Raw genomic sequence first — 26,470 nt, 5'->3', positions numbered from 1 at the left:
AACAAACTTATATAAAAGACTAAAATTCACACATCTAATACTAAAAAAATTACAAAATCTCAAGACTAAGCATTAGGCTTGTAATCAAATTTTTAAATTTTGTTTGATTGAATCAATTAAAATCAAATCATGATATAAATCACTGATATTATAACAATCAATGATCGTAAATTATCAAATATTTGTCATTAACTATTATTATTAAAATAAACAAATAATTATTATTAAGACAGAGTAAAAATCCGCATTTTGGTAAGATTATGGAATCTAAATTTTGAGAATTAAAACATACATTGAAAAGAGTGTGAGCCCAAGTTATGGGGCCGGAGAAACATGGATTGGATCTCATGATCCGAATTTCTCGGGTTGGTTTGTGGCAAAGAGGAATTAATTTCAATTCCATTTTTCAATTTATTTATATAAAAAAGCTCTATCTGAAATTTCAATTTATACTAAAAAAATCCCTATTACACTTTCTTCATCACTTTTTCACTTCACCTCCACTCCATGTTTTTCCCCAAAAATTCCTCTCTCCCTCCACAATCTTCTCACCCCTTTCTCTCTGTATATGAATAGACCTGTTCACGTATTAATCTGCAGAATTTCAAGATTGGCTTCAGAGTGAAAGCATTTTGAATACGCCCCATCAGGCACGTTTTCTTCTTTTCAGTCTTATTTATCTGCATTTTTTACTTTTTCTTTTGTGGGATTTTGATACGTTTTCAAAATGAAAAGGGCGGTTTGTGCCCTATAACGAGTTTTTTTGTGTTAAATCATAAACTTTTTTTTGGATATTTTTCTTGGCGGAGTGTAATTTTTTTGGATGGTTTCAGCGGTTTATTCACTCTGCTGTTAAAGTTTTCGCCTTTGCTATTGAGTTTGTTCTATTCCCCTTTCCCATCTGTGATTTTGTTGCTGGGTTTTGTAGTATTGTGTATGATTTTTTAAGATCTTGTTCCAGATATCGTGATGGGTTGGGGTTGAGTTCATGGGTTAGTGTCATTGTTCTTGATGGTTGAAAATTTACTTTCCGCATTTCATTGTTACTACATTCCTTATATTTCTTCTTAGTTCAACATACTGAATTAAAGAATGGGTTGCTCGTTAATGTCTATTTTGGTTGTCAGACAGAGCTATATTTTTAGGTGAAATTATGGTTTTGAGGTCTTGTCTTCATTGGGTCAGGTATTGCTGGAAGTATATGAGACCATTTTGAGTAGCAATTATGTTCGATTTAGTTTTATCGAATAAGCTTTTATCCAATTTCTTATTTATTCGGAGTCATTTTTTAATCCAAGCAAACAGTAGTTAATAAGTATTTGCTTCGGCTCTTCACATGTCTTTCTCTCATTTTGCAGATCTAGAGTTAAATTAAGAAGTGGCTGAAATATTATGAGACATAATTGTTCTTTCTAAGGAGTCATGCTCATCCCGTGCTTGATAATATGCTTTTTTAAGATTTAGGTTGCAACTATGGCAACCTGACTATTTTCTTGAGCAAAATTCCAAAACTGATGTTATCTCTTTGCAAGGAATTATCTGGATTCTTCCTGAAAGAATGCTAAAATTATTGTTTAGTTGAGGAACTAGAGAAATATAAGTTAGTGGTCTGGACTCTGGAGGACGAAAATGCAACTGACAATATTAGATTTCTTAACACATGGTCAATAACTGAGTATATCTTGGCAAGATTTAAATATGATATTATTTTTCGATGCACAAGGTGATTTTGGTTTGACCTATGGAGGAATAGATGGGGAGAATTTATGCTTAAGAGCTAGTACTTTGCTGAAATTCTAAATGCTACGATTTCGAGGCAGTGATTTGAGGAGTAGGGAAATAGATTACGTATAATTTAGTCATATTTGCTGTCATATGAAAGCACTCAAAAAGATTTAGAGTGCCCAATTTTTGCTTTCATAGATATGGTGATTCTTTTTGTGCTGGTTTTCTCTTAGTTGTTATATTAGCTTCTGGCAAAAAGCATCCTTTGATACTTATTTTCATTTTATGTTTTGCTTCCTTGACAGTACGATTATTTTAGGCCTCCTGCTCATAAAATCCTTCTTTCCATCTTAAAAACCTCAACAAATATGATTCCAGTAGACAACTCCTTGCATGCAATGTCAGATTTATATGGAATTTGTATGCAACTAGAATAACTCCTGGAGGTTTCTGCTGTAGAAAAGGGCTATGTTACATCTTAATCTGTATGAATGACTTCTACCCATTGTTGGTAAAAAGAAAAATGTGTAGCTTGCATACATGCAGTAGATATTTGACCAATGATTCAGATGGGAAGCATAAGGACACTCACTTTTCTCTCTCGTGTCCATCTCCAAGCCACAAGCTTTAATGAACACAATTTTTTATATTTCTGGTTCACATGGTTCCATTTGAGTTTTAGTATCTGTAATCCTATAGTCCTATAGTCAGATTGTTTTATTGTGAATTTATTTTCTGCTTAAACTGCATAAATCTTAGATGGGAGCTTGATGCCCGACTTTATATTTGTCATTGATTCCTTGTTCAATTGTTCATTAAGTGATCATTTCTCATGGAATGTTCTATAATTGAGCAGGATAATTTCTTGATTTATATGATATTCTCTGCCAAATTGCAAGATATCTGACATTTTAGAAATTCAAACTTTGCTCTTGCAAAATTCTCCTAAGTTTATGCTATGTGTTGAGTTGTTAAGGGAGCTTCGTGCTAATGGAGTTTCTCATATTATGGTGTAAAATCATTTGTACCATGCTCTGCAGGTTGAGGACGCTATTTTCTGTCTCCAGTTTGGATCTGGAACTCTGGTGGCTCTTTGGTTTGGATGAAAACAATTGTAATGTGCTTCTCTCTGTTGCAATTTCCCCGATGCAGAATTCATTCATTAGCTAATTCCTGGTGGGAAAGTTTTCATAAGTTAGGTAGGAGAAGTGGAAGCAGTTCAAGTTTCAGGGTTCTTTGTTCCAACAACTATGAGCCTGAAGGAGGAAGCAGCAGGAGGTGGACTAGAGTCACTAGACGAACTATTAATACAAAAACAGGAGGAAGCAATGAGAGCTCAATTCGAAACACGAGTGTCAGACATGAGATCATTCCTGAACTAAGCAGTGAGTCAAATAGTAAAAAAATAGAAACAACGAAGGTACAAAGGTGCAGAAAAATAGGCATCAGAAGCAAGATCATTGCTGAAAGTACAAGCACAAAGATTAGTACATATGAAGTAGAATCAACAGAAATAGAATCAGATCAGTATTATATTGACTTGGCCAAACTTGCAACAATTATTTGTTTTGATATTGAAACCACGGGGTTCGCCAGAGAGAAAGATAGGATAATTGAGATTGCATGCCAAGATCTTCGAGGGGGTGAAAACAGCACTTTCCAGACTCTAGTGAATCCGCAGCGGGATGTGCCCAATGAACAAATTCATGGCATTTCAACCCGTATGGTTAACAGATATGATGTGCCCAGGTACTTTGCAGAACATTCACTTTGAGACAATAGCACATATGCTGCTTCTTGATCCAATGGCGTGGGATAAAAAGATTACAATAAAACAAACACAGTGTCTTATCATGGTCTGGTGAATTTAGGCTGCTTTCTATTATGTGTATCTTGAATTCGTTGGTGCTAAGGTTTAAGGGCCCTTTACTTGGCCATAATTTCCAAGTGCCTGTCTTGTGTTAAATCATGTGCGCGGTTTGTTAGGTCCCTTCTGTGCCTGCATTTTTATCTTGTCATCTTTATCATCTTCTCTTGCACTTATTTTCAATGGAACGGATTGTAGCTTGCCATCAATGATTCCATTCTTCTGTTTGTATCTATCTGTAATTTGGTCTGAAATGTCTCCCTCTTCATGCTTCATTGAGTTGATTGTGTTAAAAGACCAGATGATTCTCCATTCAGATGCAAGATTCCTGTCAATTTTAGCTTATAGAAAAAAGCTTTTCCCTGAATGAATATATGCACAAGTCTTAATCAAGCTCTCTTTTGTAGGATGAAGGACCTCATTCCTATCTTTCTGCAGTATGTCAGAAGCCGTCAGATCCCTGGTGGAGTTGTGGTGTTGGTATCTCACAACGGGCGCACGTTCGATGTCCCCTTTCTGAAAAAGGAATTTAGTCGATGCTCTTATGAGATTCCTTCGGATTGGTTGTTTGCTGACACCCTTCCACTGGCTCGTGCTGTAATGAAGTCTAAAGGTGTTTCACTCGTTTCTCTCTTGATAAAAGTATAGCCCATACGGCCACATCTATATATACAAAGGATTTTTAACTTAGATGTCACTCATTTTGGTTGTATTAGGATCAAAAGTTCCTTCAAAGATATCACTCCAAGCCCTCCGGGAACACTATGGCATTCCTTTGATCGGCCCAGCACACAGAGCCCTGTCAGACGTGCACTCCTTAGCATTAGTTCTCCAAAGGCTGACATATGACCTGAAATTGCCAGTATCTGGCCTGATCCAAGGGTCCTTCAAGTAGGGCTCCAATGTCTTTACTGAAGAGGATACTTCTGCCTAGTCCGTCATATTGTTGTAGCAACAGTCTCATTCTTTTGACTGCTCATATCTGTTTCTGTTAGATTGTTCCATGGTAAAGTAAGCCCGTTCTTAGTTTTAAGCCAGAATTACAATGGAGTTGTGTGACCACTCGTCTCAGCCTGGACTCGTTGCGTCCAAAATTGCAGTAACTTAGAGAATACAGAACGGAAATTGATAGCTGTACTTGAAATGGTCACTAGGGCTTATGTACTGTTAGTAATCAAAGCATACTTAAATTACATTTATCATGATCTTCTGATTTATGAAACCATTGAGTCATGTATTCTTGAAGCACTTCCATTCAGTTTGTTATAAAGCGAATATAGAAAGTGCTTCTGAAGGTTGACATAACATTGTGGTTTCTGTAGTGTTACAACTTACAAGTGATAGATTCTGTTAATGTATATATATTTATATTAGGAAAAATTATATGTACATTTCTTGAGGTTTATTGTAACGACAAAAAACACTTTGTTAGGTTAAATATTCTTTTACATCCTTCCAACTTACATTCTTGTTGAGTTGTAGGGTTATGTTAGTTCCGTGATAATTTAATATAACTCTTCTTACCATTTTTTTCTCTCCTGGTCATGTCTTTCGTTTCCACGAGAATTGTGAAGATTGAGTCAAATATGTATGAGCAAGAGATATTGAACACTGTGTTGGGTTTATGACCACTTGACCCATTTGGTATATGCATATTCGGTATAGAAATTTGTAAACTCCCAACTTCATCATGGGATAATGACTCCTTTGGAGTAAGTTAGTGTAATTTATTTTAATTATATTGTTGTAGTGTTCAATTTATTGAAATGTTGATATAATTGTTATAGAATTACCACCGCAAAACACTCCACAAATGTTTTCTTTCCAGTAATTTCTCTTCAAATTCTTTCACAAAACATCATGAAAAAATCCATAAATTTAAGGTCTGTTAAGTGTGGACAAGTGAGTTGCTCGAAAGTAGTATCTGTGTACGACTGAATCAATTGAAAACATCCTGCACAATTTCATTAAAAGTTCAAACTATTTCCATAGAATTCGGACGAAAACTGAGTAGATCATTGGAACCTTGGGATTTCCCAAACAAACATTATAAAACATGTAATAGTTTAGATTAGAGGCAACAAAAACCCAAAACTCTTGCCGCTCTCCGTATTCTTCTCTTCATCTCTTTCCTCCTCCTCTTCATTTGGACAGCTATTCGGTACAATTATAATTGTCCTCAACAAATCACCACAATGCTCAACTCAACAAGCACCAAACGAAACAATTATGTCCTCATGAATTAAGATATTCCATTAATCCCAAAACAATCTATAGATTCACTCACCCAACCCCTTAGAATCCCTTCGTCTTTCTCTCTCTTCTTCAACTACATATATATATACATATACATATATATAGAGAGAGAAACACACGGACAGAGACAGAGCGAATGGAGGGTTTTGATAATTACCGCGGTGGTAGGAAGATGATGATTAGGGGGGCGGGGGCGGAGAGCGGAGCGGAGTCTCAAATATCTACGTACAGAGATTTCAACCCAAAAGGAGGGCGTTCAGTTGCGCGGCCGTGGTACAGCAGTGGGGAGCTGAAGAGAAGGAAAAGGATTGCTGAATACAAATTGTATTCGGTAGAAGGAAAGATGAAGAACAGGCTGAGAAAGGGTTTCCGTTGGGTCAAGAACACCTGCTCCAGAATTGTGCATGGATTCTGATCTCACCCCGTTATCAATATTTTCAAATATCTCTCCTATCCCATGCATGCATGCGTGCAAATTAATATTTATTCTTTTTGTTGTGTACATTGATTTTCGAAAAGTTTCTAATTTTAATTAGTCCTAAAGTACATCGTTGATAATTTTAGTTCCGTACGAATTCATTTTTGTAATTCTTTTTTCTGTAATTTTAAGAATTTCGAACATTGAGGACGAAAATGGTCAGAATTTGCAGAAAAGTGCACGTGACCAGCTTAATTGAGTGCACACAATTTTCTGGCTATTTTAGCAAATTCCATCCCTTTTTATCCTCAATGTGCAAGACTCTTAAAATTATAGATTTTTTTTCTTTTGTCAAATAAATTCGTATAAGTCTAAAATTACTACTTTATACTTACACCACTAAAATTGTAATTTATTAATTAATTTTCATTCATGGATGATGGAGTAAATTGTAAGCATTTGTTGTTCTTCTTCTTTTGCATTGGCTATTGAAGCTGGGCCTTGAATTGGCAATTCTTTAGATTAATGTAAAGAAATTGAGATAATTGGTACTGCAGGTAGCATCATTGTATGTAATTAATTAACCTAGGCTGTTATTGCAAATATGATGTTAATTTTGTGCATTTTATTATTATCAAGAAAAAAATATGCAATTTTAATTAATAAGGGTGACACTTTTGATCTTCTCTGATTTCAATATATAACTAAAAGAAATGACGCGTTTAGTCTAAATATCGTCGGAAAATTAGCATTTATTTGACCTCTTTCGCACCTTTTGGTCCGTTATAGTGCAATTTTCATCCAGTATATTTGATTTTTTTTTATTTTTTTATTCACGCAACTTGGATCTGAGCAGTAATCAATTCAATTTAGTGCTAATGCCCCTGATGCAACTTGCTGCTCATTTAGTACCCTGTTGTATGAGTTATTATCTACTCTAACTTCGTAAGAGCCTCATTAGTTTGTTTTGAAAAGACGAGTCTCTAGAAAGAAGAGACCTTGGGACTTATACAATTACGGGGATGACAAATCTTCATCATGAATTCATTAATATACAATCATAATATATAATGACAATCATTTAATCATAATATACAAAAAAAAAAAGAAAAAACATAATTCTTAAGTGTTCAAAATATAGACATAATCATAAACACATATTCTTGAATAGAGAAATCTGAAGATTTTACAAATTGATAAAAACACAAACTTGCACAATTGATCGCACAAATTCGGAAGCAGAGCCATGAGTTTCATTTCTGAATTTTGTTCTGTTACAGTGCTTAACGAAGAAGAGGAACTCTGTTTAAATATACAATTCTGCTTCCTAACTGTCCAACTAACTAACAACCGACTTGGCAGCTTATGTGGCCCAATCGTGTTGCGAATAAATGACGTCAGCGCTGACTGTACAAAACTTAACAGAAAACAGAGCAAAAGACGTAGGCACGCCTTCAACGCATAAATGCGATTTTCTACCCTTTATCCAAAATTCCAACATTGGCAGCAGCTTGAATGGCAACTCCAGCAGCACCTTGAATGTTATTTTCAGAACTAGAATCAAGCTGTGAAGAACTTGAAGATGACGACTGAATCTGCATGTCAACAAAATCGTCACGTAATGATGCAGAATTGGACATGATCTTGCACAGCCATTCACTCGACTAACTTGGGACCAATTCTTCTAGTGAAAATGAGTTTTTTGTCCTTTTATATTTCTTTTTGTGCTACCGATAACTAAATGTATGAGTTCTAATAATTTTATTTGTTTTTATAGATAGAGAGACGATCAATTTATATATATGACATTGAATCTGACACGTTATAAGAAATATGCACTCGATTATCCTTTTAACTCTATTTTTTTTTTTTGGACGGAATTAATGAGTGATTGATGGGCTCAAAATATATGTGGAATAAAATGAACGGTTTGGATTGAATAACTTATCCTATAACTCTCAAGATGAGTTGATAAACTAACTTTGAACCTTCTAAAAGTAGTCCAAAAAAAGAAAAAAAAAAAGAAAAAAAAAAAGAGAAGAAGAGGTTGTCGGGCCAGCAAATTGATAATGAATAATAGCCCATGGTGTTGAATTGGGCTGTATCCAAGTCCAACAAAGTAAACGGGTGAGGAGCAGTAACATACCCCGCCAGGTCTAGTGATACTAATTTCCAACTTGAATGCGCGGGAAATTCATCTTACAGTTGCCGGGGGGAAGAATATTCCGAGGAGAGAGATGGACGATCAGGACTTGGAGTTGGAGAAGGCGAGATTGATTAGTCTGGCTCTGGAATTTGGATTCGACGAGGCCTCCGCCAACAGGTGTTTGGATCGCCTTGTTCAGCTGTATGGTGAGTGATTCCCCGTTGTGATTTCACAGCGCAGCCCTAGCTCATGTGTATGCTTAACATAGGAATTTTTTGGGAAAAAGTTGAGATTTTTGTTTGTTATAAGTAGCCATTTAGTCAAGTGACTTGCAAAGTGTACTGAACTTAGGAGTTCTGGTAAATGCTGAACCTACCAGTAAACTCCATGTTCATGAAAATGTGATAAGTTATGTCCTATAACAAACGAATCCTATTAGCCACATTTTTTAAGTTACAGGGTCCAGATGTTCTCGTTTATGCTAGCAAAGATGTAATATAAAATGAATGATAGTTAAGATTGGAAAATGGTGCAGATAACTGGATTATATTCTAATAATGACGCAACAGATGTTTGGCGTTACCGTGGATTGGTCTATTCTGCCATCTGCTGCCTTCCTAGAATGAGCACCAGCATATAGCAATTATATAATAAGGCAGACACTCAACTGACTGCTGAAATCTACAAGTAAAGAAGCAAAGGTTACTAGTAAAAATGAATAAAATTATGTGCATTTTACCATGAGATTTGTATGTGCAGAGAGACCTAAAACGTCCAATTAGTGGGAAAGCAATGTTGCTTCAACACTTTTAAGGATTTTACAATCTAATGTTGCGTCTATAAAACTTGATTAACTGGGCACTCACGTGAATCAGAGTATTCCCATGGAACTGTCATATGTTGTTGCTGCAGAATCTGAAAAAGGATGGGGAAGTTCAACGCCCTATCTACTTAGTAAATTTCTACTTGTTATTTTAGTTGTTCTCCGAACAGGATTTGAACATAGAATGAGAATTAGGAATTTGAATTCATGTTTGGGAGGAGACAAGGCAGTGGAAACTAATCTCCTTTGGCATACAGTTAAGCAGAGATCGTAATTTGTTGATGGGCGCATACGAATGGGAAAATTGTGGGTGTTAGGTTTCATTTGTCGTCAATTTTCATTTTTTACTACGTTGGAGTATTTTAATTTTTATGTTAGTATTTTCTGTTGAATGAGGTGATTGGATCAATTGACGTGGTTGTGTTTTCTGATTGTTGATATTTCACAGTAATGTATGATAAAAATATATATAGTGTTTTAATAAGTTCATGATTGGAAAATATATATGTATTTAATATGGATAGATATATGCATATATATATGTGCATGCATATATGTACAATATGTTGAAAAGCTTTTATTTTGTTATTGGTTTTTGTGTGAAAATGATAATGTATTTAGGTTAGTTGATGCGGTTTTGTTTTCTTTGTACATAATTAAAAGTTATGTTATTGCTTTACTAAATTAATGATTGGAAGATATATGTAGATATGTATATACATACATATATATAATGTAAGGATTGAGTTGAGAAGATATGAAACAAAGGAGTGAAATTGGGGTGTTCCTTTTTTCAGTTGAAACAACAGGCTGCAAACACAGTTTCTATTTTCATAGGGATGAAAACGCAAATATTGGAAATAAATGGAACCAAACAGGTCGGGATTGGGATAAGTTAAATATGGGAAAGCAATTATGTCGAGTGAACAAATGATTTGATTAATGAATTTTGACCGACATGAAGGCTAATGAAGTATTTTGGTAGTAGTCTGATGTTTTCTTCAAAATGTTGTACTGGCAATATCTATATTTCTCTATTTCACAGATGTACTATTTATCCCTTCATATTTATTTCTAGAATTTATCATCATTGAAATGACTCTTTCAGTATTTATACTTACATAGTTTCGCCTACAGCAAAAACTTGGTCAACTCGAATCCATGGTGTCCTTATTTGCCTGCATTCATGGATTTTCATTACTATACTTTTCATCTTCTTAAGGTGATGATGGGCGAGATTTCATCACTGTGGAGCATTGTGGTGATGACTTTCTGGCATCACTTGCTGAATGTATGCAAGACACTGAGGATTGGGATGATGTGCAAGCCATCGAAGCAGAAGCATGTGGTGCTTTGACTGAGATTCTGGACAAGGATCTTCTCCAGCAATATGATGCAAAGGTTACAAAAAGTAACCAAATTCATGTCATAAAAGATTCTCCTGAATCTCAGAAGCATCAAAATATTATGCAGTTGGATTCATCAAGTGACGATGAAGTAGCATTCCAAAATGTTCCTGGAAAAAAGCATGTGAAACCTTCCTCTCATGTATATTTAGATGGCAATGGTCATGACCCTTCTCCAAGTTGGACTAGACCTACATCAATCTCTGTAAGACTTTCTACCCTGATATCCAAACATAACAATGTGTCTTCTTCTCTGCGCTGCAAAACTTGCATGTTTATTTTACTGGAGCCTTCCATTTTTATCATAAAATTATATGGATAAATCTCATAACTTTTAATATTCCTTAAAGCAGTTTATGACCAGGGTAAAAGGATAGTAATGTACTTAGGCATGCCAGTGGATCTAATTAGCAGATCCATCTGGTTGTTTTAAACCCATTCACCTTTCCTCCACCCAAAGACGGAAGAACAAATACTTTTCATCTTTCACTGCTTTTAGAGTACTAATATGCAATTCTTTTGAAGGACTACTGGAGTGATCTAACTCAAAGTTCAGGTCCATCAGTTTATCAAGAAGTACAGCACTCCAGGTCATATGACAATATGCATGGAACTCTCACATTTGAAGAGCTGCAGAAACTGGATGATATGGAACTTGCAAATGTTGTTGTATTTGGTAATAGAAGTTTCCGGCCACTGCAGCATCAGATTTGTAAGGCATTTCTTGGTCAGCATGACTGTTTTGTTCTTATGCCTACAGGAGGTGGTAAAAGCCTCTGTTACCAGGTCAGAATTACACTTGAAGAGCATGCCACTCTTGTTTCTGTTTATGCATTTCCAGAATGACAATGAAACCTCTTAGGGCATGCAAATTTATTCATAGAGTTCCTAACTAGTGCCAATTTTTGGGGCTTTTATAGAACGAATTGAAGTTTTCAAGGTTTGACTAAGTGGAACTGAGAAAGGACATAGGCATCCTTTCCAGCATCTCATGTATTTGAAGATTTAATCTCTTGGATCTCAATTTCAAAGATTATGAAGGGTACCCTGGAGGTTGTACCTGGCGGTGACCTCACGTTGTTACATAAATTACTTGAAAATTCAAATTTTGCTGTGTTTATAGTTTGAAATGCCTCCCACTTGAACCAAAGTACTTATCTCACCAACAAGAATAAGAATTATGGCTCTGTTGTGCAAACTTATCCATAGACAAGTTACTTAATGTTTTCTTTATTTTCTTACTATGATATGCCATAGTTTGCAGCTTCCAGCCATTCTCCGCCCAGGTGTTACAGTTGTTATATCTCCACTTCTTTCCCTCATTCAAGATCAGATTGTTACCCTGAATCTCAAATTTGGAATACCAGCAACTTTCTTAAATTCTCAACAGAAGCCTTCACAAGCAACAGCCATACTTCAAGAATTAAGGTAAGCCTGTTTCAATTTTCTCTCCGTGTATATTATATCATTTTATGCCCCCCCCCCCACCGACCCCCAATCCCCACCTCCCATTACTCCGCATTTCTCCTGTCAAAAAGTCCTCTCGAGCTGTCATGTGAGGGCAAAGCCAATTCTTTCTCATAATTTCTCATCTGAACCCTCAAATGTGATCAAAGGTCATCACTCTAGAATATCTAAAGTCCATTTTTATTCTTATAGAAAGACAAGCTTTTTTTTCTTATATCAAAAGAAGGATATTATGTAGTTGATAGTGTAAACTATTGTCATCATTGTACTATTCCTTGTACTTGTGAACTTCTACGGAAGTGCATTTATTTATTTCTTTGCCATAATGTGATGGGGTGATAAGTTGGAAAATGATCATTTTATCTTCTTTTTTTCTTTTTTCCAGTGTCCACCTAGAGGGAGTCATGGGATACTTTGGTTCATGTGAATATATTTGTATAAAGGTTCTGTGGACCTTCATAACTACTGATATATAATTTTAGTATTTTACAAGATTTTATTTCACTGAGCTCCAATCCCCACATATGCATAGAGTAAACAGACATTTCCAAGAGCATCAGGTACTCCTCGATTAAGGGATGCTTCATTTTTATGGCACACATCCTGAAAAGTTAAAGAGTTTCTCATACAATTACCCCCCATTTGAAAACATATCTTAATGGCAAAATTTGTGTATCAGAGTAGAGGGAAGTTTTATTATATGCAGAGGATATTGATATAGCTCCAGAATTAAGTGCAAACTGCAACTAGTCTTCATGTAAATTATATCCTGATTGCTTACTGATAATTGGAACTATCTTTGTGTTTCATGTTTGTTTGAATGTTTAGGAAAGATAAGCCTTCATGTAAACTTCTGTACGTAACTCCAGAAAGGGTTGCTGGAAATTTATCATTTCAAGAGATCCTAATATGTATGCACAGGAAGGTAAATTCTTACTATGTTGTGGAATATCAAAAGCAAATTTGAGTCAATTGTACTTTCAAGTCTATGGCACTTTTAGATACACTGAATATGAGATGATTAATATTTTTAATTTCAGGGACAATTAGCAGGATTTGTTGTTGATGAAGCTCACTGTCTGAGGTATGCCTTTCTCTGAAATTTTCTTGACATAAGTTCAAGCATGTGTTAGAAACTGAAACTAGAAGTAAGTTGGATAAAGGAGAATTGATCATAGAAGGTGATGAATAAAAATACAAAAGAATGAGGATATTACTTTTTGATGTCACAATTACATATCCCATTACAAGATAGTTATAATGGAATGATATGAAATACATGCAATTAAATCCATGAGCGTAGGCTGCTTGTCTATGATTGCAACTGAAGTAGAAAGATGGTAGGAGTAGAACTATATTACTAGTTTGAGGAACAGATTTCATTTTTCTTTAGTTAGTTGAAGTGGGATCTGCAGCATACTTATCTGTTTTCACTGCTTTTTCAGCCAATGGGGACATGATTTTCGTCCCGATTATAGATTACTAGGATGTCTTAAGCAGAATTTTCCTCGTGTTCCTCTAATGGCTTTAACTGCCACTGCAACACAGATAGTTCGCAAGGTCAGATTGCTAGTTCCTGGATTTATCTGGAAGTTCCTATTGCTTCTTTTTTAAGCTCTCAACTCACACAATATCTGCAGGATATCTTAAATTCATTGAGAATCCCTCATGCAATAGTACTTGAGACAAGTTTTGATAGGCCCAACTTGAAGTACGAAGTGATAGGGAAAACTAAAGAACCACTCAAGCAGCTTGGGAAATTACTGATGGATAATTTCAAAAGCTTATGTGGGATCGTATACTGCCTCTCAAAAAATGAGTGCGTGGAGGTCTCGAAGTTTCTGAATGAGAAATTCAAGATCAAAACTGTATATTACCACGCTGGTTTGTCTGCTCGTCAGAGGGTTGCTGTTCAGAAGAAATGGCATAGCGGAGAAGCCCAAGTAGTCTGCGCGACCATAGCTTTTGGGATGGGAATCGACAAACCTGATGTTGTGAGTCTTGCTTATCTGAAAATATCTGTTCTTTCATCTCATAACTTAAGAGTTTCAATATAGTTCAGGTTGTTTCTAGAATTAACATTTGAAGATGAAGTAAACTAGAAATGATCTTGCACGTCATATTCTTGACCATTAAGACAGTATTTCAACATATTTCCCAATTATGTCTGGTTTTAAAGACCTATATATTAATTGTCGCATCATCCCTGTAATTGGCCTATGAATCCTGGCTTGCTGGGAAGAAATATTTTGTGCTACAGTGCAGAATTAGGAGGGGGAAGGAAAGAAGTTAACATCATTTCTCCATGTTTCAGCGTTTTGTTGTTCACAACACCATGTCCAAATCGATTGAGAGTTACTATCAGGAATCGGGGAGGGCAGGCCGAGATAATCTATCTGCCACATGCGTCCTTCTGTACCAGAGGAAAGATTTCAGCCGGGTGGTGTGCATGCTTAGAAGTGGACAAGGAGGCAAAAGAGAAAGCTTCAAGGCGGCCATGGATCAAGCCCGAAAAATGCAGCAGTACTGTGAACTCAAGGTAACAGCAAATGACAGCCAAGATTACCTAGATCTCGACGTATTATAGGCATCCGTAGTGCTTTCTAAAGTAAAATTTCATCTCCTGCAGGACAAATGCCGTAGACAAGCTTTACTTGAACACTTTGGAGAATCCTTTGATCGGAGTGCCTGCAAAAATGGTACCAATCCTTGTGACAACTGTGTCAAGTTATCTTCATGATCAAGAATGCACGAATCTTTTCTCCTTTTCTCCAGTCTAACGTAGTGGATCTATCCAGAAACCAATCTTCTGGCGTAATCCTGCTTTGTGGAAAAACATGGAATTCCACCGAAAACAACTTTTTCCGTGGGAGCCTAATATGTCCGCTTGCTGCACTATTTTGCAACTGGCTAGGACTAGAAATGATCTTCCTTACTGCCAGGATTGCCAGAAGATAGAATGGGCCAGTCCTGTTATACGATTTTCGATAGGTCTAGAGATATGCTTTGCCTATCATCTGCTTTAAGTAGAGTATATAATCAGCAGAACGTCGTTGAGGAAAACCAATATGTAGTCTTGCAGATTTTCCAGGAAACACAAGATACAAACAGGTTAATTATGCTTTTTGTCGTCACCTGTAAGTCTCTTGACATCACTGTTTTAGTAGTATTTATCTCTCTTCAATGGAATAGTATTCATACTTACTTGAATCTTGGAGATAAATTGATAGCCTTACAACAAGAGGATGAAATTGATTTACTTGAAATTTTTGGCCAGTCAATTATTACAATGTGACAAAATCGGTTATGGTTCACCCAATCCAAGGTGATTTGACTAATGTATAACACTGGTCCTACCTAATAATACATCACATCTATGTTGATGTCAATTATGTGCTGAGGATGAATCCTTGAAACGGTCTGTTCTATATTTTTGTTTCTGACAAATTGATTGGCTGTTTAGAGGTAGTATCATATGACAGCAGAATCTTGATGGACCCAGATGACGGATCTAGGCACAAGGATTTGAAGGATATTGTTGACCAAGTGCACATGCCAACAGCTTGCCATCTGCTATGATTGTAACTACTCTTTCCATCACTATTTTATTTCTTTCTCTTAAATTCGCTTGGCCCTAAATGCTGGGACTCAATGAGACAACAATCATAGCACCACCCCCTCCACAAATTTGGGGAATTTACACTAAGTTTGAATTTAAGATTCTAGCTAGGAAATAAGGTTATATTTGTATTTGAGTTTTAGTAAATACAAGTATTGTAGGGGGAAATTGATCTAGGAGGAGGATCTCAATCCCCTATCAAAGTGATATGTTAACCTTGGAGTGACTCCCAGGATAAGAATATAGAGAATTTTATTATTCAACCTCCCTCCTTCACAATTGCCTCATTGGGGTATATAGGTTTTTAGTCTAGTACATTTGTTGTTTAGGTGCATAATTATGCTCTTATCCCTTATTTAATTCTCTTCTTGTGGCTGATATTTTTCCACGATAGACAACTCGATGACTTAAACTTTGATATGTATAAAACTTGACGGAAATTATCAAATGGACATTAGCCATTTGACTACAAGAGTGAGGATCATGAACCCCCACCCCCCTCCCAATGTAAGAAAGAATGACGGAGTGATTTAGAGTTTAGGTGGTGATTGAAAGCAAAGAAGAGGTGCCAAAATGATTTGATTTACCAAGATCCCAAAATTGTTGCCCCCACAATGGCCCATTTGATGTTGTGGGGTTTGCAAATTTTGCAACATAATTTTGCTGCAAGAGTGGCCTTAATTAGTGGCTTGAGCAATGATGCAAATAGGGAGCATGAGTTCGGATATTGTCATGGAATGTACACTACAATATGTTGTGTGTGTAGCCAATCCAATCTTATTTGATTGATTAGGTTAAGGCCTCACAATAAAAAAAAAAAAAAAAAATTGTTCGAGGCCCACAAATATAAATATATAGAGATGTCTATTTGTATAATAATTTATTTTTTGTTGTTTAATTTGAATTTATTCATTAATTTAAATTATTAATGTGTTTTTCAATTTTTTGAATTTAAATATATAGGCTGATGCACTGAATAGCATAGTATAATTTATATATATATATGTTGTGCGCGCGTATATATATATATGAAGAGAAATTTTTGTTGGTGTGAAGTGATTAAAAAAGTAAATCAACATTCAAATATCGAACTTGTTTATTGGAGAATTAGCCCTTTTCTTCTCGATTTCATGCAGCAGTGGACGACATGCACCAAAAGTAAAGCGGATTAACGTAGAAAACCAAGTACGATATGGAATGTAGAAAATCAATAAATAATGAGAATTCTTCTTTTTATCGGGATAACCATCCCTTCATATAATGGTATTCATAGTTTCCAATATTAATACAATCAAACATAATGTCAATGTGTTGAAATATCAAATAATAAATTTTAATATTATCACTAAAAATATATATTAAAAGACAATAATTTTCATTCTACCGCAATAAAAAACTAATTAAATAATATCAAATAACATGGCAAAAATTTAAGAGCATAACTTTGTGTTGCAGCAAAGGAGCCATTATCTATCTACATATCTATAGTCTATACTATTAATTAAATTAAACAGGGGAGGTCAGAAAAACTAATTTTCTTTTAAATTTAATGTATTTATCACTAAATTAACCCCGTACAATACGAAGAATGACAAAATAGTTTATTTATGGCATTTTTTTCTTACTGCACTCTTTCAGATTATTATTTAAAATAATATTTTAAAAATATTTAGTTCAAATAAAAAAATATGTAAAAAAAAAAGTATGTGTGACATACATAAATAAATATTTTTACGTAACAAAATAAATCCAAGCACATACATCAAACTTGCTACTACAGCTAATACTATTTATTAATTAAGTGTGTGGGAATTAGAATGTCATATTCAAATTTTATATTGACTAAAAACATCATCAAGCATATAAAAGTTACCATTTTTTTAATTTTTTCTATCAATAATATTCCGTTCATGCACATTTCAAAATAATAAAAGTTATTGTAGAAATTACCGACTTTGATTCGATCGTTATTTTTCTATCTTTGTTCTCTTTCATATAATTACATAAATATAATGTAATTTAAATTATGTACTTGTATTAAATGTGCTCCAACAACAAATTTTGTAACAACGACAACACCTAATTATTATTTTACATTAGTAATATGTCTAGTTAGCATGTGAACATTGTCATTCTTTGCTCTTCCCGGCTTGAGACCTCACGATTTCATATTCTATTTCATTCCTTGACGGGGGTTCTTTACTCTTCTTTATTAAAATTAGAAAGCGAGCAAATTTACAACGGGGAGTACTGACTCCCTATCATTTCTAAGAAGCTTTAAAAAATGAGTACTACTCATTTACAAATAGTCATCAAAAGCATAAATAAGTAGTATTACTCCCTTACAATAAAACCACAAAAGCAAAAAGAAGGAGTACTATTCCTTTACAAAAAGTGTTAACATGAAAGACAAAGTTGGAGACAGTGATCCGCATATCCTATGTTAGTGATGCTTTCAGCTATTGGACTTTTATTATCATCTAAGGTGCAACTTTTGAACTATTATTTGTGCATTGAGTTGCCACTACACCATATGAAATATCACATTATGACATTGATAACATATATTTCACATTTTCACGGACAATATATGAGTGGTGAAGCCAAATTGAAATATTAATTTAATCGAAGAAAATATTAAATTCATTAAAAGTCATAAAAAGAAAAGGAAAGTAAATGACTAATGAAGCATTAAAATTAATTCCCCATTTAACTGTGATTCGAATTTGTGACCTATCTTTTATAGGATTAAATTACCACTATCGATAATGTAGTTTTACTTATATTGATCCTACCTTCATGAAAGCCTCATACTAAGCAATAAAGCTAAGTCTATTGTGTCTACAATTAGCCACAATAATACTAAAACAATTGAAGTAAATTAAATTGTACTTGTGAGTGTCTATCATTAGCTGCAATAATACAATGACAATTAGAATTAAATTGTACTTTTTTAAAAAAACATACATCCATATTTCCGAATCATCTAATATATTACAGCATTCAATACATAATACATTAATATTTTTTAATTAATCAATAAATATAAAGGGAACAAAGAATCAAATTACTATTATTAAAAATAGATTAGATACCTACAAATTAAATTAAATTAAATTAAATTGTACACTTATGTTATATGCTTTTGTTATTAACTACTTGCAAACATTTTTCAGATATATTTTTTTGACACTTCATCGAAAAATTTAAACCATTTAGTGTTAAAATTTGATAAAAGTTGAGATGTTTTTAGTACTTGGAATTTATTTTTTCTTTTTTTGATAATAAATTTAAGTGTTGATAAAATACCTATGTAAGTAAACTTGAATATTTATTATAATAAATATGGTGTATGTAATTAAATGTGAATTTCAAGAATGAAAAATATTCCATAAATATGGTTTGGTATAGTCGGTAACTAATTGTATAACAAATGTAATAAATTTTATTACGTGATTAATATACAATTTATGAAAAATGACAGGTTAGTACAATTTGATTTCCCACAAAATAAATAAATATTAGTAATTATGCAAATTTAATGACTAAAACTCAGACAAATTTAAAGTTTAAAAAATCAGTTTTTAAATAATAATAAAACTCAAAATACCAAAATAACTTAAATACGTAACGGTTTTGACTGTGCTTTGACGCTCTCTTTTGTTGCAAACATCTCCCACTCCCACACACAAATCCTTCTTTTTCACCACTCTCTCTTTTAAACTCTCTCTCTCTCTCTCTCTACTTCAAATACATTTGCCGATCGAAATTCAAAATCAATATCCAGTTTTTCGTGAACTGCATAGATCTTTACCTCCGCGCACATTTCTTATTTGTTTACTGCTGCAGCTGCTGCTGTTTGTGATAGGAAAGATTGAGCGCTACGCTGAGTCTTCTTGATATGGACAACTTTTGACTATGAGAATTGCAGGTGGGTTTTCTAACTCTACTTTTTTTTTTTCTCTCAAGGATTTGTTGTTTTACTTTTTGGTGCGCCTGCCGAGTAAAATGTAGCTATATTATATACATAATGTTTGTGTTCAGACGTGCACAATTGCCTGTAAAAATGAGAAATAATATTATAAATTATGGAATTGAATGATTGTTAGAAGTGGTTTGACCATTTTGGTTTTCGTGTTTGTTGAGTTTCTATGAGAAGTTGGGTTTCTCTATTTTCTTGAAATTGATGACTTGTGTGCCTGTGCGCGAGTGTGTTGTTTCTGCTCTTGGATTTGGGGATTTATGGGAAATGGGGATCCATATTTGATCTATGTAGGGTGATCTGCACTGCAGATTTGGTTTTTAAGGCCCAGTTATCTATGCTTGGGAAGGAACTGGATGGTTGAAGATTTTTTACACTTTGATATGCATTTTGTTTTGCCGAATGTGCTAGGGTTTCGTTGATTTGATATTGGTCTTACTTTTTCAGCTGGCAACCGGTTTTATTGATTAATTATTTTGGCCCTTTTCCAATTTTTGGTTTGTTGAACTTCCTGAGGGTAAAGTTTGAGGATTTCTTTATGCGATGTTGCAGATGGACATCACTTGATTTATATGGTGCTTGTATAAGTTTAAGTTTTGGGTACAAGGAATTAAAATGGACGTTGAAAAGCGAGGAGTAAGGGGAGGCTTTTTTCAGTTGTTCGATTGGAATGGCAAATCCCGGAAGAAGCTCTTCTCTAGCAAATCTGAATTACCTGGTAATTCTTTTTCTTATTGCACAGTAAAAAGAGTTTCTTCTTTTTGAGGTCCTGTTTTATCTGTTTCTTGCCCTGGCTTGGTGTTGGACTAACACTGTGGTCTTCTTCTGCAGAAAGATCGAACCAAGGGAAAGAAAATTATCATGGTTCTGTCATTTCACGACGTCAGCAGGTAATTATCTTGAATTTCTCTTTGATAGTTTGCACCAAATTATTTTTAAGCTTGTGATACTGACCCTTATGCCTTCTGTTATGTTCTTACATGAAGGAGCTTGAGAAAACGTTTCCTCAAAACGCCAGAGGTCAGAGTGATTATCATTATGCTTCGTCAGCAAGTGGTGATTCAGAATATGGTACAAAAGCACCTGGGGTTGTGGCACGTCTTATGGGACTGGATTCATTGCCTACATCAAATGTAAATGAACCTTATTTTGCCCCATTTGTTGAGTCTCTCTCATTCAGAGATTCTGGTTACTCAATGGCTCGTCCAGCACTCCAAAGTGAGCATGATATTGTAATCTTTGAGAGCGTTCGAAATAAGTTGGATGGATCAATGAGGAATCCTTTGGACCTGAGGCCGCAGAAAGTGCAGAACCGACCAATAGAGAGATTTCAAAGAGAGGTATTGCCTCCCAAATCTGCTAAGCCCATTTCAATTACTCACCACAGGCTCTTATCTCCTATCAAAAGTCCTGGATTTGTTCCACCTAAAAATGCGGCTTACATAATTGAGGCAGCAGCAAAAATAATTGAGCAGAGTCCACGGTCAACCATGAAAGGCAACTCCCCATCACTTGGGTCTTCTCCTGTTCCATTTAGAGTTCGTGATATGAAAGAAAAGATGGAGGCTGCTAAAAGATCATCTCGATCGGTTGATGCATCACAAAGGGGCAAAGAGCAAAGTTCCGTTAAGAATATAAAGAAGCAACTTAATTCCAGGGGTCTGGGTAGATCAGAAGACAACTATGATGAAACAAAAAGAGTAGGTTCTCAGAGATTAAGGAGTAAGGACAAATCAGTTTCTCTTGCAGCTCAGGCAAAAGCCAGCACTCAAAAAAGAGATGGGTTGACTTCAGTTGGTAATGGAAGTTCTGAGAAGCATAAAGAACACAATGATATCAAACTTAACGGTCCCGGCAGGAATCTGCCAAGCATACAAAAGAAAGTGGAAAAGCAAAGTTCATCAAAGAAACCTTCTGAGGTGCTCAGGCTGAATAATCAGAAGCAGAATTCTGCATCTGCCAAAGACGGAGAAATTTCTGAACCTTCTTGCTCCCACCCAAAGGAGAAAAAAGAGTCTAATTTGTCCACCAATTACATACAAGGGCGGATGAGTAGGACTGTGAATAACATTGTTGTCAATAATGTGGTAACTTCCAGGAAGACAAACTTTGTGGCAGCTGATCCTGGAAAAGAGCATGCATCATCGAAAGCAAAGACAACTTCAAAGAAAAAACTGCCGATCAATGGTAATAGTCAGTCTGGTGGAAGTGTTAACCCAAAGGCAGTGATGATGGCAAATGAAAAACCTGTAAAATGTAATGTTGCGTTTGAAGGGGATTCTAAATGGGATGGAATTGACAACAAAAATAGTTTGGATGTCGTGTCATTCACATTTACCTCTCCAATAAAAAAGTCTGGAGCAGGACACAGTTCATGTTGTACAATCTTGGAAGCAACTAACTCATCTTTGCCCGATTGTAATCCTTGTGTGCGTGAATCCAACTCAAGATATACTGCTGCATCGTCTTCTGTGTTTAATGTCATTGGTGGAGATGCTTTAAGTGTGCTTTTGGAACAGAAACTAAACGAATTGACTTCTAGGGTTGAGTTGTCCCAGAAGGACCTCTCAGAATCAAATTCCATTTCTGGTTCCACCAACAGCAATATAAACATAGGTCCCACTGTGAACTTAGTGAATTCCATTCCTATGGAGAATGACACATGCAAAAGCAAACAGGAAATCCATGCCTCTGATTGCCCTTCTACTGGCAAGCTTTGGCACAAAGCTGAAAGAGAATATAAGGTACCTCATCTTCTGTCCTACTTTCTTTTGCCAATTTGTTGTTGCATTTTGCAGGTTTGTTTGTTTTACTCTTTTCTGGTAGAACAAGGCAGTAAACAATAAAAAATCTGAATATGCAATTTTGCGGAAAAATTTAATAGACAACTTGTGGTTAGAGTTAGATACTGGGTCAAACAGTATTACTATTTTGTGGAAAGTTGGTTCCCTATGAAGTAATGGATCTTTCATCTACGTGTTGACATTTTGTTTATATTTGCCTATGACCAAACTATCCTTAATTACACATAACCAGGCATGTAGAATCAAAGCATTTTCTTTTCCAAGTCAGGATTGCTCTACCCTTATGCTTCCTGATTTTCTAGCCATAACTAATTTCTCAGTTTAATAGGTCAAATCCTACCCATGAAAACATGAGGAAAGATAAAAGACATCTTTTTTATGGAATGCTTGGCCTCTGAATCCACTAACTGGGTTCAGTAGTTAACTATTACCAAGTTCTGCTCCACATATCTGAAAGATTGTAATCAGATATTCACTGTTCTTTGCCCCTGAATATCCATGTCTAAAAACACTAACATAGGGGTTAGGATCATCTCAAAACAGAACAAGACCTAAGGCTCTTTCTAATCAAATTGGGATAGTGAAGCATTATACTTTTGATTGTGATAGATTAGGAAGTATGGGCTAAGAAGTAAATAAAGAGTCCTCCAAACATCTAGGGAAGGTCCAAAAAATGAGGGTAAGTATACCCATCGCCATGATCTTGGAAGGATGGACCCTTCAAAAGTCTAATATTTATGCTAATTATCCAAAACAGAGCACATTCAGAATATGAGTGCAATGATTTCTTAAATGAGCTAGACCCCTTCTCTTGTTATACTATTTTATTTTAATTTCAAGTTTTCGCTTCATGCAAACTGAATTTGAAATAACAGCATGGTTAAATTGATTTCAGGGACTAGAATGCATTGATAGTACTGGGTATCAGAGATATGTTCATTTACAAGGGTGTAATTCAATCTCAAATAAACCTTCTTTATCAGCTACTAGTTCTGACTCATTTGATGTTGATGGAAGTTCAAGTAATGAAGGTAAGATTAGCAATCCTCTTTCATTAATTCTTTCGGTGCATTTTCTCTTGGTAATAATCTCTGGCTATGGAGATGGAGAATATTTTTATGTGTTTCTGGAATTGGAATCCGAACATTATCCAATGTACGTTGGGCCAGGAGTTGAGTATCTCTGCTGACCCCCCTGGCCCCGATTTTCCTTTCTTCTTTCTTTATCATGTATTTAAGTTGTAATTCACACTGAAATTTCAGGTCGGTTGCCATGTTTATCAATTGAATCTTCCGAGTGGACAAATTGGAGCTCCTCTAGGAAATTCCGCCCAGCGGAAGGCGATGTGGAGATATCAGATACTGCCTCCTCACTATCTATTGGGACTATGTCTGAGACTGTTGCATCCAGCTTATATATGACTGATTCAAAAGAGAATTCTCACTGGGAATTCCAATACATTGTAGATATACTTCGCAGCACAGGATTGTTGTTGGAGGAGTTTGCTCTCGGACAAGCTCACAAGATAGTAGCTCCAGACCTCTTTGATCAGTTGGAGAGTCAAAAAATGGACTTGTACAAAGTAATGGAAGAACACGTCCTGCTCGAGCGCAAGGTATTGTTTGACTGCGTGTGTGAATGCCTGGAAGTGAGGTGCGGACGGCTTCTTGCTGGAAGCTGCAAATTCTGGGCTAAGCAGACAACTTTGCACAGAAGGCAATGGTTGGCTGAAGATCTGTACAGAGAAATTTCAAGTTGGAAAAACGCGGAGGAACTGATGGTGGACGAGCTGGTTGACAAGGATATGAGCTCTAAGAGTGGGAAATGGATTGATTTTGAAGTCGAGGCGTTTGAAGAAGGTGTAGAGATAGAGGAAAGAATACTGACTTCTCTAGTAGATGAACTGATTGATGATTTCTTGTTGTATTGATGTGGGTTTTTTCAGGAGGGTTGATGGCTACTCTTTTAACTTTATATGATTCTTTCTAACTTGTGGTTTCTTTGCATCAACAACCATGAAAAATCATTGTAAGCCGGAAAGAAGTCAAGAAACATGAAAAGATTGTTCAAAGAACCCAACTATAACTATTCCTATTCCTATTCTGGGCTCCTATTGACTTATGTATCTCATCTTACATTTCTTGATTTCCCTACCATTTAATTTTAAAATCATCGTCTTTGGGATTTCTACCACTTTATTTCATATATTCTTCCTACAGATTTCACAGAAAAGGGGTTGAAGATATAAGATTGAAGACATGGAGAGGAGCTAAAGCCTTGATGCTCTGATTCTAGTTAGGATGTTTAGGAATTTCCTTTTCAAAATATTCATTAGAAACACGATTTCTGTCAAGAGTCCAGAAATATAAATTACAATTATGTTCCTGAAAATAAATTTCTGATCAAGAGTTACATAGAGGTGTCAAATATTGACGTACTAAAAGAAAATATAAAGAAAATGCTTATATGATCATTCTTATATATTAATATATATATATATATATATGAGCTCATTAGAACACATATATTATCCATAATTTATCCATTCACTTTAAAAAATTTATTTTTAAAATAAAATTAAATATCTTTTTAAAACTTTTAAAACATCTCATAAGATGTAGGAGTTTGTAATAGGTTTCAAATAAGCTCAGTTGGACAACTCCTCAGCCCCAAAAGTGATTATTCAAAAAAAAGATCGAATAATACCAAATAAATTGTAATTGCGTTCAAAATACAAATTTAATCTATTCAATCGTAGGGCCAAAGAGGCACTTAAACTGGTAAAATCACTCCTTATTCCCACTTTATCATGTGACTTCAACTAACAACCTAATTAAAGATTTTCTAATAATAACAATCCCATTTTTAAATAATAAGTTATAAGTAAATCTCAAATAACAATACCCATTTAAATAAAAATCTATTTTTTTCTTTCAAGTTAGGTCATATAATGGACCCACCCAAACAAAGAAAATCTATGAAATCAATCCCTAACCATGCTTTTGTTTGGACCCCATTTTAATCCAATCTTGGATGAGCTTTTTTTTCTTGAAGAGCAACTCACACCCCTTAGGAAATGTTTGTTTGTTGAAACATTGGAGTCAAACTTTTCTTGCTAAACTTTTAGGTTTTTGAGCACATCATAAGCAAGTGAGGGGACCATGCATAACATATCATCATACATAGTCTATAATTAAATTTTTCATGAGGAAAAAAGCAAATGTGTTGAATGGTGATGAGGAGTTGGAATAAAGATAGTCATTATCCTTCAATAAAATGGGGCCTTTGCCTTGAAAAGAAAAACATCCCCATTTGAGGACCTTTTTTTGCTTATTCTTACACTTAAACTATGTCCATTTTCTTGCAAACAAACACTACTAGATTCACTGTACCATCAACAAGATTGGACATCACACTTTGGACAAACTCAAAAAATTTAAAAAAAAAAAGAAAGAAAATAAAAGGGGCTCTCTCCAAACCTTCCTATAATTAAATCATAAAAAAGAATCATTTTTAATGGATCACTTATCGCAACGAAACTCATCAAATTTGAACGATTTAATAAAAATAAATTCAAAAAATAATAATGCAAAAATACAAACTAGTTTCTAAAAAGAAAATTAAATAATGACCCCCCCATTATTTATTTATTTATTCCTTTTCTTTTATTGGGGTGGGGGTGGGAGGGTGGTAGGAATTGAGGAAGTCATGATTCTTGGAGATGGGATCATAACTTAATAATTCAAGCTAATAAATTAACAAATTATACTTTTCTCACTAATTCCCTTTTTTTAAAAAAAAAAGATTAATAGTATAAAAATAAAGGGAATTAAGTTGTTTGTCTATATATATGAAGGCCAATTGGCAATGAGGGAAGAGGGGACCTTAGGCACTGAAATTGATGTGATATTCTCAAAGTAGAGCCCATGGAACCTTTGAGCCTTTTACTATTCCCCT

General features: G+C 35.0%; 3 protein-coding genes across 4 annotated transcripts; all 3 read left to right on the top strand.

The window, feature by feature from the left end:
* On the top strand, nt 450-4,897 carry LOC105168939 (exonuclease DPD1, chloroplastic/mitochondrial). The gene is made up of 4 exons (XM_011089154.2): nt 450-650; nt 2,766-3,474; nt 4,000-4,205; nt 4,309-4,897. Exons 2-4 carry the CDS (start codon nt 2,828-2,830, stop codon nt 4,485-4,487), a joined length of 1,032 nt encoding a protein of 343 aa, XP_011087456.1. The 5' UTR covers nt 450-650; nt 2,766-2,827; the 3' UTR covers nt 4,488-4,897.
* Nucleotides 8,371-15,362, top strand: LOC105168938 (ATP-dependent DNA helicase Q-like 1). 2 transcript variants are annotated; one of them, XM_011089153.2, is made up of 11 exons: nt 8,371-8,618; nt 10,458-10,846; nt 11,167-11,427; nt 11,906-12,069; nt 12,937-13,033; nt 13,149-13,192; nt 13,554-13,668; nt 13,749-14,102; nt 14,423-14,647; nt 14,738-14,807; nt 14,907-15,362. In XM_011089153.2, exons 1-11 carry the CDS (start codon nt 8,504-8,506, stop codon nt 14,924-14,926), a joined length of 1,854 nt encoding a protein of 617 aa, XP_011087455.1. In that variant the 5' UTR covers nt 8,371-8,503; the 3' UTR covers nt 14,927-15,362. The 2 variants fall into 2 exon arrangements, with proteins under 2 accessions (XP_011087455.1, XP_011087454.1); XM_011089152.2 differs by having other exon boundaries at nt 8,374-8,618; nt 14,738-15,361.
* Nucleotides 19,406-24,611, top strand: LOC105168937. Its single transcript, XM_011089151.2, has 6 exons — nt 19,406-19,658; nt 20,262-20,427; nt 20,541-20,599; nt 20,696-22,453; nt 23,409-23,544; nt 23,776-24,611. Exons 2-6 carry the CDS (start codon nt 20,325-20,327, stop codon nt 24,441-24,443), a joined length of 2,724 nt encoding a protein of 907 aa, XP_011087453.1. The 5' UTR covers nt 19,406-19,658; nt 20,262-20,324; the 3' UTR covers nt 24,444-24,611.

Source organism: Sesamum indicum, linkage group LG8 (genome assembly GCF_000512975.1).
Source record: "Sesamum indicum cultivar Zhongzhi No. 13 linkage group LG8, S_indicum_v1.0, whole genome shotgun sequence".
Lineage (NCBI taxonomy): Eukaryota > Viridiplantae > Streptophyta > Magnoliopsida > Lamiales > Pedaliaceae > Sesamum > Sesamum indicum.
The sequence above is the reverse complement of the archived record's forward strand: the minus strand, read 5'-3'. Positions and strand labels throughout refer to the sequence as shown.

Coding starts and splice junctions, on each gene's coding strand:
- LOC105168938 (XM_011089152.2), top strand. CDS start 8,504: ATGGACGATCAGGACTTGGAGTTGGAGAAGGCGAGATTGATTAGTCTG. Junction 13,193..13,553: donor GATGAAGCTCACTGTCTGAG/GTATGCCTTTCT, acceptor CTGCTTTTTCAG/CCAATGGGGACATGATTTTC. Junction 13,669..13,748: donor CAACACAGATAGTTCGCAAG/GTCAGATTGCTA, acceptor CAATATCTGCAG/GATATCTTAAATTCATTGAG.
- LOC105168937 (XM_011089151.2), top strand. CDS start 20,325: ATGGACGTTGAAAAGCGAGGAGTAAGGGGAGGCTTTTTTCAGTTGTTC. Junction 22,454..23,408: donor AAGCTGAAAGAGAATATAAG/GTACCTCATCTT, acceptor AATTGATTTCAG/GGACTAGAATGCATTGATAG. Junction 23,545..23,775: donor TGGAAGTTCAAGTAATGAAG/GTAAGATTAGCA, acceptor CTGAAATTTCAG/GTCGGTTGCCATGTTTATCA.
- LOC105168939 (XM_011089154.2), top strand. CDS start 2,828: ATGAAAACAATTGTAATGTGCTTCTCTCTGTTGCAATTTCCCCGATGC. Junction 3,475..3,999: donor AACAGATATGATGTGCCCAG/GTACTTTGCAGA, acceptor TCTCTTTTGTAG/GATGAAGGACCTCATTCCTA. Junction 4,206..4,308: donor TGCTGTAATGAAGTCTAAAG/GTGTTTCACTCG, acceptor TGGTTGTATTAG/GATCAAAAGTTCCTTCAAAG.